The sequence below is a fragment of the Rhyacophila brunnea genome, unplaced genomic scaffold (assembly GCF_057557595.1).
Source record: "Rhyacophila brunnea isolate RB1 unplaced genomic scaffold, BYU_Rbru_1.0 scaffold_14, whole genome shotgun sequence".
NCBI classification, from domain to species: Eukaryota; Metazoa; Arthropoda; class Insecta; order Trichoptera; family Rhyacophilidae; genus Rhyacophila; species Rhyacophila brunnea.
Window position 1 is genome coordinate 40,647,092 of NW_028232796.1, and position 20,827 is coordinate 40,667,918.

At 29.6% G+C, this 20,827-nt stretch overlaps 1 protein-coding gene across 4 annotated transcripts in view; it reads right to left on the reverse strand.

Annotated features, from left to right (window-relative positions):
* The window catches only part of KaiR1D (Kainate-type ionotropic glutamate receptor subunit 1D), a 545,285-nt gene that overhangs the window by 285,822 nt on the left and 238,636 nt on the right, over positions 1–20,827 (reverse strand). For all 4 annotated transcript variants that reach the window (XM_085942313.1, XM_085942314.1, XM_085942316.1 and 1 more), the window contains one exon: positions 14,615–14,770. In XM_085942313.1, the coding sequence (XP_085798439.1) occupies positions 14,615–14,770 (156 nt within the window). The remainder of the gene's footprint in view (positions 1–14,614; positions 14,771–20,827) is intronic.

Genomic DNA, 20,827 nt, shown 5'->3' on the forward strand with positions numbered 1-20,827 from the left:
CAAGTTTATATGATTCAACAGAAAATTTAAAAACGTGGTATATAAAAAGCTCTTTATATCTTGTAATTATTAACTATTAACAACTGATGCAATAAGAAAATACAAGACCTCACTTACGACGATCTCATATTCACGACGTGTTTATTACCTATTGATTTACATTTATAATATATCTTAATATTGATTCTATTATTCTCAACCAATCAAATTAATCAAAACTTCAGTAACCAATCTATTCCTAAGCAAAAATATACTTTTGCTGAGAAATTTGATTTGAACATTCCGATTATACAAAATAAATTATTCGCGAACATGTTTTTTATTTTATTTAACTCCTACTTATTCAATGGAAGTTTATAAGTATTTACTTAAAATATATATTGTTATATCTTGCTTTAATATTTGAAACGCTTTATAAAATTAGTATTTGAAATTCAATGAGAATTGGTTACTTTTTAAGATATTTTACCTATGTTTAAGTCTCTTTATAAGGTAACTTTTTGAAAAAAGTTTATTATTTTTCAATACTTAAATAACAAATTCGAAAACATATTTTATTTAAAAACTTATTGCTTTAATTTATTTTTGCATTAAACTTGATTGGCTATTTAAGAGGTTTTTATATTTATTATTTTGCAATAAATGGTTGTTAGCTATTCCCTTAACTAATTCGCATCTCGGTTGAGATATAAATATTAAATATAAACAACACGACGTAATAATCGTACATTACTTAGGGTAATGATTTAAAAACGTAGTTATTACTTACTAAACGTGTGTCTTTTTACAATTTTATGTACAGATTAGCACAAAATGAATAGATTAGCACATGATAACAAAAAAAAAATTAAAACACTTTTTGGTTCAGATAAAATAGGAGATCACTCTTAGATATATTTTCATTACAGGTTTTTGCAATTAGGTATAATTCATTCAGTAATTTCTACATAATATCATGTATCTGCTGTCAATGTGTGTTATATTTTCTTATTGAAGCTGTGATATATTTAAATTGATTACTATTAAGTACACACATCTGTTTGTCAGAACCTTCGTTTTAGAGGAATATAATATTATTATCATTCTATTTCAATGTCCAGTTTTATGTGAGATCACTATGTTTCAGTATAAACCGACCTTTAATCTAAAAATATCTTGAACAATTTGCCGACTCGTATTATAGAACATTGATTTCGTTTAATGTTCGCAAATGGCAATTATGACGTCATGAAATCCACGATGATAATAATTGACGTAGCGCTACGCCGTAGCAATTTGTAGAAGCAGCGTAGAGAAAGAGGGAAATTCAAGATACTTCTTAGATAAAGTACTAATATATTATTTCTTTTGAGTATCTGATATGAACTATTGGTATATGAATAATTCTTTATAGCAAAGTGTTTAAAGTTTGCGTAATGAATATTTGAAATAGCTAGGAACATTAGTATTGATACAATTTTATTAAGTATAGAGTTGTATCAAAATTATAACGATTACCAACAAATTTATTTATTTATAACAATCTATTGAAGACTATGAAGTTTTTACAAAATATTACGAGAAAAATAATCAATAATAAATAAGTATAATGGAATAACCAATTTAAATATAATATAAGTGTGTTTTTAAGCCTGATAAAACTGGAAACTATAAAAAAATAACTTTTAATCATTTTTCCACTCAAAAGATCAATACGTTATGGCATTAACATTAAGAATGGTTTCGGCATATTACCACCGCTGCTGTTCTTGAAAAAGCGCATTCTGGATATCCGATTTCGAGTAAATTTTACGACCACTGTCTGACCATATATTATAGGTCAGATAAAATTCTAAAAAATAAAGTTATGACCGCAAATCTCACATAAAGTAATAAGTACCATCACTGTTACTAGGCTAAGTTCAAAATTTTAGACAAATTTGTCATAGTTAATATATATTTTTAATAGCTGATATTGATAGCAGATAACCTGGGTGTTGATAAAACATTATTTTTTACGTGGAAAAACCATTATGCAAAACGTCCTAAAAAAGCTTGAAAAATATTACTGAAACTCTTTGCCATCTTTTTGAAAGTCATATATATATATATAACCAGGAGTAAATTTCAATTTAAGTAGTTAAGAATATTATTTTAAGTTTTATGTAAAAAATAGCTTTAAGAATAAATTATAAAAACACCATTTTTTTATTCAACGAATAATTCATAAGATTTTGAGAATGTATCATTCCATATATTGAACATACATAACTTGAAAATACCTCAGATTCCACTAAATCCACTAGAAAAATTTTATTTGAAAAAGATACGATGCTCGACGGGATTTGAACCCGTATTATCACAGGTATCGCGCCAACTGTGCATTAACCAATTATTTTACAATTGTCGTAATTAGATAGAAGGTTAAAATCCCATCAAGTATCGTATTTTTTTCAAATATGATTTTTTCTAGTGGGTATATATCTCAGGTATTTTCAAGTTATGTATGTTTAACAATAATTATTATCAAAAAAAGTATTACTGATTTTTTTAAATGTCTTATATTTGGTAGTTTTGTGCCTATGTATAAGATAACTAATCTTTTCGATTTATTTTGTGTCATCTCTTAAAATCTCTGTCTTTGTGTACTCTCTGTACACTTTCATGCTCAGCTAATTAAAAACCATGTATGATTTTTTTAGTTTTGACTAACGACTAATATAATATATTATGGTATTATATAATTCATAACAGCCGATTGTATTTTTATGGTAATGAAGGTTTTATTTTAATTCAATCGCCGGCACCAACAAACAATGCAAGGTTTCAACAAAAAAGGTTTCATATTACCTTGTCAAAGTATGTGAGCAACTTAGGTCAGAGAAAGTTGCATCAATCATCGTTAGTAAAGATAAGTAACAAGGGATGCTTGCGGTCATTAACTAAGGCTCTATATATTATGAAACCACACGGACCTAAGTCCCTTTGCTTGCATTATACAGTTCGTAATATACTTAGTGATTCTCTTTGTGTTTGGCCGATACTTTTGGTGCAAAACGATGGAAATTTCAATTGTGTGAGAATGAAAAATGAAAATTCTTTAAAAAAAAAATTCAATAGATCACTTTTTATTGCTGTTTTATAACTTTATATTAAATTTAATTCTTAAATATTCACTGTTTTAGTCGTCACTACTTTCATGACTGAGGATAGTAATCGCAGATTTTAGAATACAGTTGAAATCCAGGTCAGTTCTTTATATTTCATCCTTTTACCTCAAAACCGTGTTGAATATGAAATGGGTTATCCAGTGAACACCTTCACCTGGTTATTCCACCTTGTCGACCTTCACCCACAGTTTATATTATTGGTTAGGACATTACTTTAAAAAAAACATTTTTTGGCTTTCTGGGCCTCAGCAAACGGTGTGTTCAAATATATACATAATCGGTCACAAGAGCATGATAATCTTTCAATGATATTCATTTCAGAAATTGGGTTAATGTTTGGTGGCATTTATAGTAAACTAGGTAGGTATAATTGGGAAATATATGTTTTGCTTTCCTCGTCTTGGATTATAAATTGTAATTTCTAAGAATTAAAATTAATATATAAAATTAATTTTATAGTGATAAATAAGTATAATATACATAATTTTGAAAACACTTCTGAGAAAATAATATATTAGGTATAACCGATAAAAAAATCTTTTTTATTACTTTAATTATCAACCAACGTCACGGATCACTCCAAGATTTTTTGTTGTAACTTGCTAATAATTTTTTATTCAACGAATAATTCAATAGATTTAAAAATGTAACATTCTAATTATTGAACAAAAAGAAAACATATTATGACCAATAGAAAAAATCTTTTTGAAAATAGTAATTGAACCTGCATCTGTCGGGTATCGCACCCAAATATAAGTATATTATTGTATGTACTGTGTTTTATGTTAATTAAAAGTTTTCAGTGACCCACAGGTCAATAATAAAATCAGTCATATAAAAAATAGGAACGGCAAAGTTTGTAGTTCTTCGTTATTCCAATTATATTATTTTATATGGATACATAATTATTGATTAATGAACACAGAACTGTATTAATGGTTGTTTATTGTTTCATCTCTATTTTAAAATAATATAGTATAGCTTTATTATTTTGGTAGTTTTCTGTTTATTGCGTATAATCAAAGTATGATAGAAACGATTATTTTATTGAGAGATTATTAATTGTGAACTATTTAATTGAAAGGTTTGATATCAATTACTTCTTATAATCTCTATATAAGTATGATAAACGTTAGTTTAAGTCGGTTTTTCTGACGAGTTCTTCACTATCGACTGAGATCGTCAATTCTATTTATTGTGGTTACTATAAGTTTTGTTGCTTTATAAAGTTTTAAAAATATAAATGTTAATTTAATTTTAAAATAAGTAAACTTATCCAAGTAAACATTGTTATAAAATCAAATATTCAATTCGTTTGACGATAAAAATTGCGACCCGATAACGCTCGATTAAATGTATTTATTTATATTTGGGTGATTTCGCGAACCTCGAATGGCTCAGACCAACGATCCGGCATCAATAATTTTTCCAAGCGATTGAGCATTTACCTTTTGCAACTTGGCTTGGCTCCTCATCGCTCTGAAGATGATTCGATGCAATAATAATGGTACTCGTATCATTGAGTAAAACAAAACCAATAATATTAATTCTTTAGATAAACAGGATTATTGCCAAGTATGTACGTACATGTTAAACAGGAATATAAGCAGTTTTGTAAAGCATACATACATTCTTGGGTGTTTTATTATTATTGAACATTCAACATTTTAAAACACCTCAGCGCATCTATTCTATACACAAGACTACTTTCGGCCTTTACGGCAGATAACTAGGGTAGGAAATTATAGAAATATTAACACTTATTGTAACAATTACAATAAGTTAGCTGTCTGAACAGTCAAAACTGTCTATCTCACTCTAAAATTTATCATAGCCAAGAGAAGTGCTGTTAAAACATAGCACTTATTGTAACAATTACAATTAATTAATTGTAATTGTTACAAAAAGTTAGCCGTCTGAACTGTCACAACTGTCTATCTCACTTTAAAATTGATCACAGCCAAGAGAGATGCTGTTAAAACATAGCACTTATTGTATCAATTACAACTAACTTATTGTAATTGTTATAATAAGTGCTAATACTTGAATACTTTCCTACCCTAGATAGCGGCCGAAAGCAGTCTTGTGTCAATCAATAGCAGAATCTCATCATCATCGTCAGCTTGAATCTATCTACTGCTGGATGAAGGCCTCTTTAAGCTGAATCCACTTTTCTCAGCCCTGTACCTTGGGTTGCCACGTACTTCCGCAGAACAAACATTTCATCGATTCAGCGGCGTCTATGTCTACCATGCGCACGTTTTGTACGTATTGGGTACCAATGGAAGACTAGTTTAATTATTGTCCAACGATTGTCCCTTCTTCGAGCTATGTGTCCAGCCCATTTCCAATTTAAGTTCTTAGCAAACTCATACTCATTTCAATTATACTTATTTGTTTTAGTTGAATTAAGAATTAATAGGTACATATTATTACAGATAGTGTTGGTTTGTTTTTTTTTTAATTCATTTAGCCATTTAGCCCCGTTTAAACCAAACCATAACAGATAAAAAATATTAATCTATCTATCTATGGCATAACTATTTAGATACCTATTATTATAATATTAATACCTTTGACTATTATCTATTATGGCTTGGTTACGCAGGGTTTAATTGATTGAATTAACACTATTTGAAATTTGTATTCTTAGTGCAATATAAACAAATACGTATGACTGACAAAGTTTAGTGTATACTGTATATGTCGGATCTTCATAGCCTACATCCATTGAGTTACATAATATGTAATAACCTACAAATATTGAAAAGCCATCAAATACATAAGACAAGACAATACCATGATCTTGGCCTTGTTTAAGATGAAATATTTCCATTACCATAATATTTTAAAGGCTTCATAAAGATTGAGATTAAGGTATCTTCTGTATTATTATTATATTTTAACAAACAACATCCTGTTGACACCACAGCGGTTGGTCGTTAAAATGTTTTATGAACGCCATTTGCTGTTTCTATACTCTCATGACATGGAATATAATTTAAAAGTAGTCAGAAGGATTTTTAAAGGAACCAAGCCAGTTAAGATTTATTGATATTATCTCCAATAACACTTTAAATCAACATATTATTATTATTTTTGATACCACATATTTTTTTGTATGTATCTAATTACTATAGTTTAAGTATATAATTTTGTAGTGGATGCTGGTGGATTACAGATCTAGGGGGGGGAGTGGTTTATACAGGAAACCAGACACTGACCTTTTTGGTTTGGAATGGTGTCACTTGTTTTAGGATGAATGATGATGAAAATTTAGATTAGATTTAGCGCAACGAAGGTCAAACATTCGTTTTGAGTCAGTCTGTGGTTAACAACAGCTAATCTATACCAAGCCCGCCACGACCGCTTTCTTGATGTTACTCGAGCTAACTCCTGAATCAGTCTGTATAATTGAATTAATCAATAAACGGTGGTTTAGCGGTAACAGGCCTACACGCACCCATTGTCCTAGACTAACTGAATGTTATTCGCAATCACGGTCATCTCATGACCCTTAACTGCTAGTTGCCCTGGTCTTGCGACAACAATAAATACGGATTCGACGGTAGGTGGGAAGAAAGAGTGAATGCGCCCACAATTGGCCCAATTATTTTGTATAATTTAATATAAAAGTTTTTAAGGTTTGCATTGGACAACACGCAAAAGATGTTAAAGTAAATAATAATTATATTATTTTTATTCAACAAATTATTTACAATATTTAAGAATGTAATATTCTTAATTGAACATACATAATTTTAAAACACATGCGAGAAATAGGTATTATAAGAAATAATTAATGTAACAAAAATTTGAAGAGATACTTAACTGACACCAGTTATTAATAAAGGTGGATTATTATTAATGCGTTGATTTAAAATACAAAAGCCGTGTGCTGAATAAATAACGCGATTATTATTAAACGCTTCAATGAGACTTATGAAAAATTCTGGTTAATTTCGTCACAATTATATAGGACACACATAGCCTAGTGGTCAGGTCACATGGGTATCTCGCCGAGTATCGTATTTTTAGTTGTCATATATTTCTTTAATAAAAGAATGTTACATTCTAAAATTTTGTGAATAATTCGTTGAAGAAAGATAAAAGTTTAATAATTTTGTCGATTAATATGCTTTGTTTTAATTTCTACTGATCACTATGCTATACGTCGCAAATAGATAGGATACGCATAGTTTTGTGGTCAGAGTACATGGGCGCGAAATTCGGGGTGTGCATGTTCAAATATTGCTGGGTGTCATATTTTTTTCAAAAAAGATTTTTTCTAGTTGTTATATATTTTCAACAAAATTATAGAATGTTATTATTTAATATATCCTACTGCCTAAACTCCAAAATGTATGACATGGATATATGTACAAAGCTAGACTATTAGGAGAAAAATAAATTTCGCCTCGACCGCAACTGGATTTCCGAGCAATAAACATGTATTTATGCAGCGCGGCGTTCAACCAATCTCAACTGCTCCGAATAACTCATGGCCAGACGTATCTCTATGTACAAACATATTACTTGAGAAATCTGATCGCAGATATTCTTCTTCGTACTGGTGAGCTTTCATTTTATCCAATATAAGCTTTTAAAAAGCTCTTACCATAAAGCATTCCCAGTGCATTCAATTTGTTGAGATTGCAGTTGGAATAAATCTGTTTAATAAGGCGTTCTTTTTCAACTATACAAGTTGTTATTCTACGATTTTAGAGGGCTTTTATATAGAGAATCGGAAAATAAATAACTAGCCAATTGCTATTTGAGAATTGTATACTTAATTTTTATTGTAGCTATATACAAAAACATTCATAATTGAATTTTTTGGCGGACTACCTAAGTTTGAAGTAAATAAATTGGTAAGTAATTTAAAATTATTATATATATCGTAGTGATTAAGCCCTGATAGTTACTAAACTAGGTGAAATAACTACTATACATTGTGTTTTATTTTAATTATTAGTTTGTATGAAAATGAAATGTCTAAGAGCTCTTTTATATTTATACAAATGAAATTTAATTTCACTAATGCTAATGATTTAAATCTACAAGATATGTGTAGCAAGATAAGCACTGATCAGCTTAGATTTATTTTTCGGGGATGATCGATGATTAAAATATACAGTGCTTGAAATGGACAATTTTATGAACCGAAGCGCTTGAAGATTTTATGAAAATAAGTGTGTTAGATTTTTTGTTATAATATGGCCGATATATAGCTCAGACGGTTAAATAAATTCCAACAAGACAAAGTGATTATTTTGGGGATTGTATGCAACTAAACGGCGCTCCGGTGCGTTCCGGTCCATTTCGACTTCTGAAAATATACTAAACCATTATCATTTAGATAAATAAACACATAGCAACATTAACAGTGTAAATTATTAATCAAAGCAACACATCCAAACATGTTGTAATTTAACTATTTCTTAACAACCATTTTTGCCAACGTTAAGAACATCATTTTCTACACCATTCTATTACAAAAACTTCATTATGATAACTACTAACTGCCTATAGTCAAAACTTGGATATTTGGTATACAATGATATAAGTAGGTGTTTCAAAAATAGTTCAATTAAATATGATCAATAGAATAATCGCTTGATTAACAAAGAACCTTTTATAACCATTTTTGCTGACAGGACATTTTAAGGACAGTTCAAAATTTGAGCAACTGATATTTTTGATACTTATGTTATTTTTTTGAAATATTTTATATTTGATTAGAGTTCTAGAAAAATGGAGTATAACTACATAGTTTTGCGATTTTCTTTTATCTAAAATCTAAAGAAGGAGATAACAAACGACGGGTTGTTAAAAAAAACAAAAACAACATTGTTTGAAAACCCAATTCCATTCTCGAACCAAGTTTTACTAGAGCCCCTTGTTAAGTGTTATCGATTCTAATCAACTGTAATGAGATTGCTTTCATATCATCTTCTAACACAAATCACATTATCGCACTGGTTGTGCAAGAGAATTTCAGGGCTAGTTGATAATTAATATAAATACAATAATGTTAACAAAATACAATCTTTATGATCCAATATCGACAAATATCACATACTTACATATTATTGAAGTGTATTCAAAACAACCCTATGTAAAACTCATATATCTCCAGAAATGTATCATAATGCTGGGTACTCATCAAACAAAATTACAAAAATATCGATTTATTTTACAGGACATTATTGAGAAAAGTCTATGGGAAAGTTAAGAAAAATGGCCAGTATAAGTTACGATATACAGATAATATGTAAAAAAAGAAATATCAGTAATAATAATTATTAATTCAACTGGCATTTACGTGGTAAAACTGCATTATTACAGTTTATATACAAAGATTTTTTGTCAATCCTACTCTATTTAGTTATATATATTATTTGTTTTGGGCACCCATGTTCGAAACGGACAACTGAAATTTATAGTTACAAGTTATAATAAAATTATAGTTAACCGTTTCGAAAATGAGTTATTAGCCCGAAACAGCTGTCAGAATTTATAACTCAGATAAGGTAGAATTACCAAAAACTCAGTATCGGCGATAATATGTATATAATGGGTTAAAGAGTATGGGAAGAACTTATAAAAGAATGTGCAACTAAACTCATTCTCACTCAAATAGAATATATTATCAATATGTCTGGTAGTGGTCTCGTTGAACTCATTTATTAGTTTCCCAATTAGCATTTTTAATAGCCAGATAGTTCTGTACCTTAGACGAACAAATAATTATCCTTCAAATTTCTAAAATCAGACACATATGCCTAATACTATTAAAATTATGAGTAATATTTTTATCAAACTTTATGACTAGGCAAAGCGGGCTATGTACCTGTTCTCCACGAAAATAAATAAGTTGAACGGCTTAAATTGAGACAATTGAACTTGCACTATAGGTTATTCAAGAATTTTGGTCCAAAGCCACCGAAAACGAGGTAGTTATCTACCAAATTGGTAAAACACATTAGTTGTATTCCATCAATATTTTTTCAAGATTTTATCTAATAACACATCTCTAATAAACACAGATTACATAATACGTTATAAAATTTGATTTGTTAATGACGTATATCTAGATAATTAACAGTTCTGACACATTGTTAATATTTACAAATAGGACTTAATCAAACTAATTAAAATGTGGTAGGTAAAAGTTTTTTGCTACGTAACACAGTTCGACAAATCCCACATTACGCATTGTAACCAGATTTACCGAGAGCCTGTCGATCTGTATACAAAACTTTTAATGAAAACTTCTTCAATTAACCCATCGAAGGGTACACAAAAAAAGCTCTGCGTAATGGAATTGCCTCAACTTTCGATAATACGTCGGCGTTGGTTAAACTAGTCGGAGGAGAAATTTGCCCATAAAAACTCCCGCAGTCTGTTTACCCAGAATGAAATATCTCGTTATTTAGTTTTCTTTGATCAATAGCTTCTTTTGTAATAATATTATATTATTAATCAAGGAACAGTACGCACTGATATGACGTCATACTAGCGTGATAGTCATCATCGTCAATTGTTTATATCTAAACATTACCTTAAAAGGTGAAGGCTAGATTGGATGTACTACTTAATTAGTTTAAATAAATTGAAATTTGCCGTCCAGACGTTGCCGCCAAAACAATTTAGAAATGAGATAATATTTATTTTTACATAAGTTATATCTCAGACCCACTAAAAAATCATATTTTAAAAAAAGTACGAAACTCGACGGGATTAGAACCCGTATAACCATTGGTGTCGCGCCAATCTGTGCATTAATCAATTATGTTACGAGTCTCCTATCTAATCACGACAATTTAAGCTAGTAGGTCATGAAATGTTTATCAAATTGCGTTATTATAGGTGTTTTCAAGTTATGTTTGTTCAGTATATGGGATGTAACATTCTCAAAATCTTTTGAATTGAATAAAAGAAATAGTTTATTAAAAATATGTGATATATTTTAGATACTTACATAAATAAAAAACATACGAATAGAGATTTAAAAAATATATATATTATTTAAAATTAAATTTCAATACTGTGTGCTAACCTTTTTAAATATTCTAAATTAGAAATACCACCATAAAAAGGCAGTAACTAAGTGTTAAAATCTGATAATTACTACGATATTACTCTACTAACAGGTGCAACGGATCGAATCTCAAATTACACTGATTATCGTAAGTATGTATATGTCCATCAATACGCAATTCGAAAAACAAAAAAAGTACTATTGTTTTATTTATTTTTGTATTTTTTGCGGGCGGATTTGTCCGGGCGGTATTGAAGAGCACTGGTACAGCCGCACTTAGTTTGGCGGTTATGTCTGGGCGGTTTTATCGGGGTTCCACATTCAGATTGCCTACAATTACTGCCAAACATAAGTTTAAAATACCAAAAATTAATATTCGACTTCGCATATTTTAACTTCTGGGCATTCTAAACATAATATAAAACCAATCTAGGTTACTATTGACCGTTTTTTTCTCTTGCCTATTTTAAATTGAGTTGCTTCAAAATTAATTACTTATTGGAACTGGGCGACTTTATTTTGATCGTATTCTTTTTATTATATTATTGGTTGTAAAAACATATATATATATATATGGTCATCTCAATACTTTTTTCGATTATGTCTGATCCTAATAGGATCATAATATGGGCTTCCACAGAGTAAAGGTTTGTATTGACAGATTATTTGGTTTTTTACGAGAAATGGATGTCAGCCACTTGCTCTCAACCTGTTAGGTCCATACTCTGACTCATACACACATTGAAAAACAATATGTGTACTTGCCAGACCCAGAATTCCAACCTGGAACCCAAGACGCCATAGGCCGACGCTTAAGCCGCGCGGCCATCGTGGGTGCACCTCAATACTACAACTAGATAACTCTCATTTCGTCATTATTGGGAAAATGAAATTTAAACTACTTGATTATCATAAATCTAGGCTAAAATTATTATTTTAAAATAAAAATGGAAAATTGTGCTTGTCTAATTGGGAACAATTAAATATTGTTCAATTGTATGAAAAAATATTGTAGATATATTATTTTATTTATTTAATGCATTTATGATTTTAAAGTTATCTAATATTTTCAAACACAATATTAATATAGTTCCCATTAACTTACCTAGTTTTATCATTTTGTAGAGAAGGAAATGTAGAATTATATTCAATAGCTAACTCAAAAACAGTGAAAATCAAGTTATCTACTTGTAGTATTTACGTGACGATATATTATATAATACTACACAATCTTTTCTTTTTATGAATTTTAGTTTATATTTTCATTCTATTGTAAATTCTATCTATGTGTTTTTTTTAACTTTTAATCATTTTTATAAGCTCTCTCTAATGTATTTCATAACTGTATTAAGCTGTTTGATTTAATTACACCTGTTATAAATAATGCCTGTTATTGTAACCATCACTAAATTCTTATATTTTCTATCTCATACTGTATACTTAATGTGATTGATCCTATTAGTTGACGTAAATAAATAAAAAAAAAATCAAAAACAAATCACTATTATAAAGCACATATTCCACCAAACTAAGATAATTCTAACAATTTAATTGTACGGTTTGTTTATTAAGTACTACAGACATCACTTGACTGTAAAACTTTCTTATCTTATTCACTAAGTAACAATTTTATTATCAGTATTTGAAATGTTTCATAAGTTTCTGGGGATGTTTAAATTATTCACGCTTCAATTTAAACTATAATACTTCAACGCAACTATTCATAACTTAAATAATTAAATGTATTTATTGTCTTACAGCTTCAAAAGTAGTTAATCCATTATAACTAATCAAATTGTAGTACTTCAAGTAATATTTGTAGCAATATTTTGTTTTAAACTTTAAGACGTTGTGTCTAATATTTTTAAATTTGCCTTTTCATACACACCTAACATAAATCTTAAATGTGATATTATTACTATCGACCGAAGGTACTTCTAATTAAACTAAAATTCTAATAAATTTAAGTTTTGTAGGTACTATTTATTCCGTTTGAGTTGTTTTTTGCGAGCCGGTTTTCGCCTTTCGGCATTTTCAGGCACTGTGTACACTCACCAAAAGGCAAATAAACACAAAACTTAAATCCATTAAAACTTATAGGTGATGGTCTCTTTTGTTATATATTGGCGATACCTATTATTAGCAGCGATATATTAAAAAAACGTAATTATATTAATAGAGCAATTTATTTATATATCCTGTCTTATACGTTACATGGTTTTTGTGCGCTGATACTATTTCGTCACTTGCCATAGCAGATACTCAATCTCTGTCACTATTGAGAGGAATTAAAAGCTTTATTTTCTAGTTTCCCTCCTTACAATACTTTATTTCATTCTAAATAAGGCTTTTCGTTGATTTCCGTAACTGTATAGAATGTAGATATTTATATCCTAAATTGCAATACTATATTATATTTAAAAAAAAAAAGTAATTATTGCTATCCAGCTGCAAAGTTTAAACTCGTGTACCTGTTATATCTACTGTACTGCGGACGTTAATTAATAGGTATTAAGTGACCTTACGCATCGATTTGATTGGAACAATAATATTATAATATGTATTATTAAGGGATTGCAATACTGAATGAAAATATCAATACCATATAATCACAGAAAGAACAAAAATATATATCAATCAATATATCGTCACTGTTCTGGCAGAAGACACTAATTCGAAAAAATTACATGTTGAGTTAGTTATACCAAAATGTTCCTTATTTCAAAGTTTACCATCTGGAAACCTTCTTAATAAATAAACAGTCTTTATTTTAAAGACATCCTTTTTACGATTACTACTTAATAAACTCACATGATAGACCATTTCAAACATTTCGACAACTTCAAAGTCAAATTACTCAAAACTAATATTCTCCAGTTAGTGTGTTCTGCCAGAACAGAGACGATATGCGGATAAAGACCAATACTAATAAAAACATAAAAATATTTGTTCTGAAAATAAACAAGTACTACGTTAGTGACTAAAGATAGTGAAATCGAACCATGAATCGCGACGTCCATCAATAATTTTATACGCATCATTTATTTTTTATGTGAAATTAAATACATATTTAGTTTCTGATTTTTTAATACTGAAAAAATCTATTTTCAAACCGGTATTTCGATACCAATAAATACAGGAATACTGGTTTTACAATAGCGGTATTGCAATCTCTATTAGATGAAAATAGCTTATAAAGTAAAAAAAATATGGCGTATTGCTTCCGGAGAGTGAAGCAACTAATTATTTAGCTGCTTTGGGTATAACAAAGTTCTACTACACATAATATAGTAAAGTTATTGAGGAAAAAATAAGATAATATTAGCATACGCACTTAGCTAAGTCGATACTAGAATACTGTCATACTAAGACATATAAAGTTCCCTCTAAAACTGGTATTAATAATTGTAAATGTACTTACCCCTCTTGGAAGCGTGGAAACTATCCTGGGGTGAAATCTTTTCTATCTGCGCCAGAAGTTTTGACCTTGGCAGAATTGTTCTATCGGAATTGATTCTCTCCACGGCATATCTAAATGCGACTTCCTGCTTGTCGTCTGCAGGATGGAATAGACCGCCTGAAAAAAGGAAATTACTAACATTAATTCATCTGGTATTTGTGTGGTGGCACCCTTTCCCTTTTAAGTGATTAACTTCAATCTGAAAAAACTCAAGATAATAGAATATACCAAATAAAAAGATTTTCAATTCTTTGCAATTGCCAATTAGTCGCTGCCGAAGCATATATATTTTAATCTAAATACAATAAATAAAACAAAACAAAAAATAGACATCCACTTAACACATAATTTGTTCTTACAATTATTATTAAGGGAGGACATGCTCAGCGTAGGTCAAAATGACAATTCAATGTCAATAAATAATATAGACAATAAATAATAAACAATTCAATGACAATAAAAACATCCATTTCTCGTAGAAAACAAAATCTGTTAATACAAACCTCTACCCTGTGGATGCCGAAATGATCCTATTAGGAAAAGCCATGGTCGGAAAATGTCGACATAAATTATACTAATAGTTTTATAAATGCATTTAAAAATTAATAAATGTAAAAAATCTTAACACCACTGCACATGCATGTACTGGAATATGACTCTATTCTAAAACATTAGAGCTAGAGGTTTAAAAGAATACTATTTTATGTAATAAAAATACTTTATGCAGTCATCAAATGTTTAAAATAAATATAAAGGATATTAAGGCTTCAAAATTATATACATAGATTATCTACAACGTTTAAGGAATGTCCAGGATCATGCTTTGAAAATGCAATAAAAGCTCCATTTTGACCTACGCTGAGCATGTCCCCCCTTAAGAGCTTCAAATTAACAAATTCACAACAAAGTTATTAGTTTGTGAACAAAAAGTATATACAAAAAATAGTATTGGTCGCTGTTAATAATATCATGGGACCTATATTGTTTTAGTAATTACAATTATATAGCCGTAGTTTTGTTTGAATAATGTAATATATTTTGAAATTATATAACTGCACGTTATTGTCGGTATATAACACAAAGAGCTTTAGGAAATTCTCAAAAGAGATATGTCTTTGTTTTTATTCGTGATTGCAGAACTATTTTCATAAAACATGTAGGTATAAGTATGTTAATTTATTGGTAACTACAGAAAAAGTAATAGCTGCATAAATAAGAATATGGCTATTTGCTTTTTGTTTTGCTTTGCTATACTTAGGTACTTATGTACTGTTATTTTGAAAAATCATTATTAAAATATAATATAAATTGAGATATATTACACAGTATGGGTCAGGAAAATGTATGTACAGCTTACATACTATGTTAATTATCTTCGAGCTAACTCCATCATTACAATTAAAAACCATTCCAACTATAGGTACATACGTTTATACTATATTCATAAACTATATTTATGTTTTAAGAATGATATTTTCAATAATATCTGATAAACAAAATTATCAATCAAATTTTGTATTGCCAACTAAGTTCTAGTAAGAGAAGTGGAGCAAATACTGGATCGTTTTTGTCTAAAGTTAATTAAAAATAGGTAGTAATTTACATTAATTGTCATTTTTTATACTTGTTAGAAATTAATTATTTCAATTATTGTATAATATGGTTTATTTAAATCGTTGGTATATATTTTGTAATATTTGTAGAAAAAAGTTTAAAAAAAATGCTTTCTTATATTAGATACCCATTTAATGCTAGTCAACAGACAGTATATGATAATAGTAACCATTTTTTTGCAAATATGGCTGAGTGATCTGTCAAATTATTTTCTTTGTGTAATACGAAATAATGAAGTAATGGCAATATTAATTTATCATGAGATGTAAATTTAATATATTTTGTCAGAGGATAATTATAAACAATGTTATAATATTATTTTGAAACATAAGTAAGTATATACTTACTACAAGATTTTTTTCTATTGGTTATTTCTCAGAAGTGTTTTCAAATTATGTGTGTTCAATAAAAAAAATGTTACATTCTTATATCTTGTGAATTAGTCATTTGAATAAAAAAATAGCTAATTACTAACGTAGTTTTAATACATAACTATTTTTGAAGTATTTTTAAATAAACCCAAAAAAATTCATGGTTTTATGACACTCTTTTCTGGAATAAAATAAAATGTGATTATTTTGAAAGGTAGTTCCGTGAATTTTCGTCTTTATATTTTTAATATTTATCCAATATTCAAGTAGAGTTTTAAAAATAAAATATTATTTACATTAAAATGTAAACAAAATAAAATCTAGAATCGTATGTTATTTATAATAATTACTATATTGTAATTGTTTTTTAATTCACTTTTAAAGTCGTATTAATGCTCCTAAACTCCTCCTATTTTTGTCAGCGAAGCTTGATAGAGCAAAAAGAACGGAGGTCATTTTTTTCATGGATGTGGTTGTAATTATAATAGTCATATTATAAAAACATTACTTTAAATATTAATAATATTAAAAAAATTGCTTTAACCTTATGAATAAATAACCAATCGATGATTGCCAACTGTATTCAGTATGTATTTGCCATTGGTAAGTGCGTAGTGCAACTGAAGAAGCCAAAAGACGAAACCCGGATGCAAAAAAATACTTAAATAGATTATAAAAAAAATTATATTACAATCTATGACGTAATAAATGAATAAAATGTATAAACAATAAAAATATAATACCCCATAGGCACTAATATAGATCTTCCCGAGCATGTTTGCATAAATTTCATTACTTTACACACGGATGATAATATCGAAGGAAGTGGTTAAAATATTATCTCAATCTTCATTGTGTTAGGGGTATTTTTTTAAATCTGCAACAAGTCATAAATATGTCCAACATATTCTATTATTAATGACAATAACATTTAAAAAATATATGGGGATAAACACTTCAATCCGTGTCAGCGTATTCATCGGCAATTTTAAATAACTGACCGTAATTATATTATATTCTTTAATATCCATATCCCATAGTGTCCAATTACGGCAAACTCAGTAAATAGCTTACTGCAATTATAATTTCCGCATATACGTTTTTCCAAATAGTCAGCTATTATACCCGATGACGCAAACTCTATATAAAATAGCTGACTCAATTATAATAATTATTTCCTAAATATTATTTTCAAGATATTATTTTTTGTGAGTATGTACGTCAATAAATAGCGGATAATAATAATTCATTGGACATATCACTCGAATATAAGTTCCCGGTCTGTTAGTATCTCAGTCTCTATATCGCTCCGCACAACATCTCATTCTACTGAGACTCGGACCTCGTAACAGTATCATAAGTATTTTAACATAACAATTGTAACATACTCTTGTATCGACTGTTTACGCTGCAAATAAATTCGCTCTTACATCCATCGGAGCAAACACCAAATCTCAACCTCTTCATCCATACCATACATGAATCCTTCAGTGGTGAACCCACGAATACATTAAGTATGGCATTTATTTAGGTCATTAATAATATTTGTCTTAATAAGGTTCTTACAGGTTTTTTGTTATATCTTCTTTGACCATGTCCGATCCTAGAACGATCATATGGGCCTCCATTAATGACATTAATAATGTCATTGGCCTCCACTGAGTAGAGATTTGTATGAAAAGATTTAATTTTTACGAGATATGGATGTCAGCCACTTGCTCAACCTATTAGGTCCATACTCTAACTCATAAACAAATTGAAAAACAATATGTATACTTGCCAGACCCTGGATTTGAACCTGGGACCTTCAACACTATAGGCCGGCGCTTAAGCCACGTGGCTATTGAGGCTATATATATTATTTATCTATAACATATTATAATATTACATAAGTGGTGGAAACTGGTATTTTTTCCTTTACCTCTATAGATATTTCGTTGGTATTTATCCGTCTACATATTATTATAAAATATTCATTTTGAAAAGGTCAGAGTGGGTAATAGAAAAATTTTCAAACGACATCAAATATAAATACTTTGAGCGATTTTAACCGCCAAAAAACCAATATCGAAAGGCAAAAGGGGTACGGTAAGTCCACGATTAATCTGCACGTTTTCATTGGTTTACCGTCAATAATGTAAGCAATATTCCTTGCGGAATTTCAAATTGCGCCGGTTGTTTTTCACCTCACGTAATGTCACCGCCTATGTTATTGAAATGTCGGTATTTCCCACATACGCACACACCGACACGCGATCGGACGTGTATACATTATCACGCACACGTGGATAGAGTTTTCACTCGTGTACACACCACCCCACTACATGTCTCATCCTCTTAGCTTTATATGTAAGGGATGTCTTGCTGGTTATGTGATAGAAATACTCCGCTATAAATTCCGCTTAATTGAGACACATCAAGACTAAGGCAGTTGGCCCAATTAAGCGGCTAACTTAATTAAGCAGATTTCTCATAAAATTAAACACTGAATACTTTTTTTCCAAAATTAAAATGAAATAGTTATTCTAGCCCTCTCTTCCCACCTACTTCCAAATCCCTTATTTATTGTCATAAGATCAGACGACGAGCAATTACGGGTTCCATCAGATGACCGTAATTGCATAACATTTAGTTAGCTCAAGTGATCCAGAAAGCGCACGTGTTGCAAGCTTGTTAATAGCTAGCCGTCGTTAACTACCGAGTAACTCAACATGTATCTGTCCGACCTTCGTTGCACTAAATCTGTTAAAGTCTATATCATCCATCCTGAATTTACTATCATCATCAGCTCTCTCAACATAAAGGTCAGTGTCTGGCATCCCATGTAAACCGACTCCCTAGATCCGTAATCCACCAACCAGAATCACCCTCAAATTACAATACACTGTTAAGAATGCCACCAATAGTTATTTCTTAACAATATCCAAGATAATAATAACATCTAACTAAAATAATAAGTAGGTACAGTTTAATTCTGCAAAAAATGCACCAAGTGTAATCTGTCTTTTGTTTTTTTGTGTTTACACTTCTTCAGAATCAGCACCAGTATTCAGTATATAAGGACTTTCTGCATCGCTTTTCTGCATGGAATAATGCTGGATAGTTAAAAGCACAGATAAACATCATCATCAACATCCATATTATCTTCATCAAATTTTTGATGTTTTTATCTTATCCTTGCGATATTAATTTTCATCGTAATATTGTGATGGTTTATCGATTAGTCTAAAATTTTTGATAATTAACAATATGAATGTGTAATATTATGAAATTATTGCTAAAAAAACTGAGAATCTCTGACGTGGCTTGCAATGTGATTTTACTGAATTTTCTGTTCTATCGGAATCTTGTCCCAATTAAGCGATGTAAATTACTGTTAATTTATTCATTTGGTTTCCGTTCTTTAGATTTGGCAAAAATAAGAGGTTGCCCCAAAATAACCGTTGTCCAAATTAAGCGGAATCATCTGTAATTATGAATACATTAGGCATTTAATTATAGTTTTAATACCATGGTAGTGCACACATCAGGGAGTATGGTGACAAGACTGACAAGGGTATTCTTTGACAACCAAGTCTGCAAATGCGACGAAATGAAAAGTATGGAATACTCTTTATTTGTAGTGCTCACGTTAAGCTCGATTTTTTGAATAAGTATACCTTCTATTTAAAATATGGTAAATGTTAATTTTCAAAATGATTTATTCGAATACTCACATAATTTAGCTAGAAACACTTTTTAAAAAAAATTGGGCCGAGTGAGAATAGAACTAATATCTTTCACTCTCTAATGCGTTAATGATATTGAGCTACTTTACGAGCTGCTTGTTTGTGAATTTAAAATCTGCCTATAAAGTCGCCCAGTGTCATCATCGAACAAGCTAATAAGCAGATTGTAAACAATCTAACGAGAAAAGTTGAAAGCCGGTCAGTTTAGAGACTACGTCTGCGCAGTAGAGCGTAGTAGCGACCTCCTGGTAATAAACGAGCTATGTTCTGTCAAAATAGTCGCAAAAAGCTTGTTGGCTTCTCAGCAAATGGAAAGTTTTGTGTTATCATCACAATCGCAGTAGTTGAATCGCCCGCTTTTAAATTCGCCAACAAACAGCTCGTAAAGTAGCTCAATGTAATTGATGCATAAGTAGTTCCTCTATTTTTAGAATTATCAATTAAAGCTACTTACATAATTG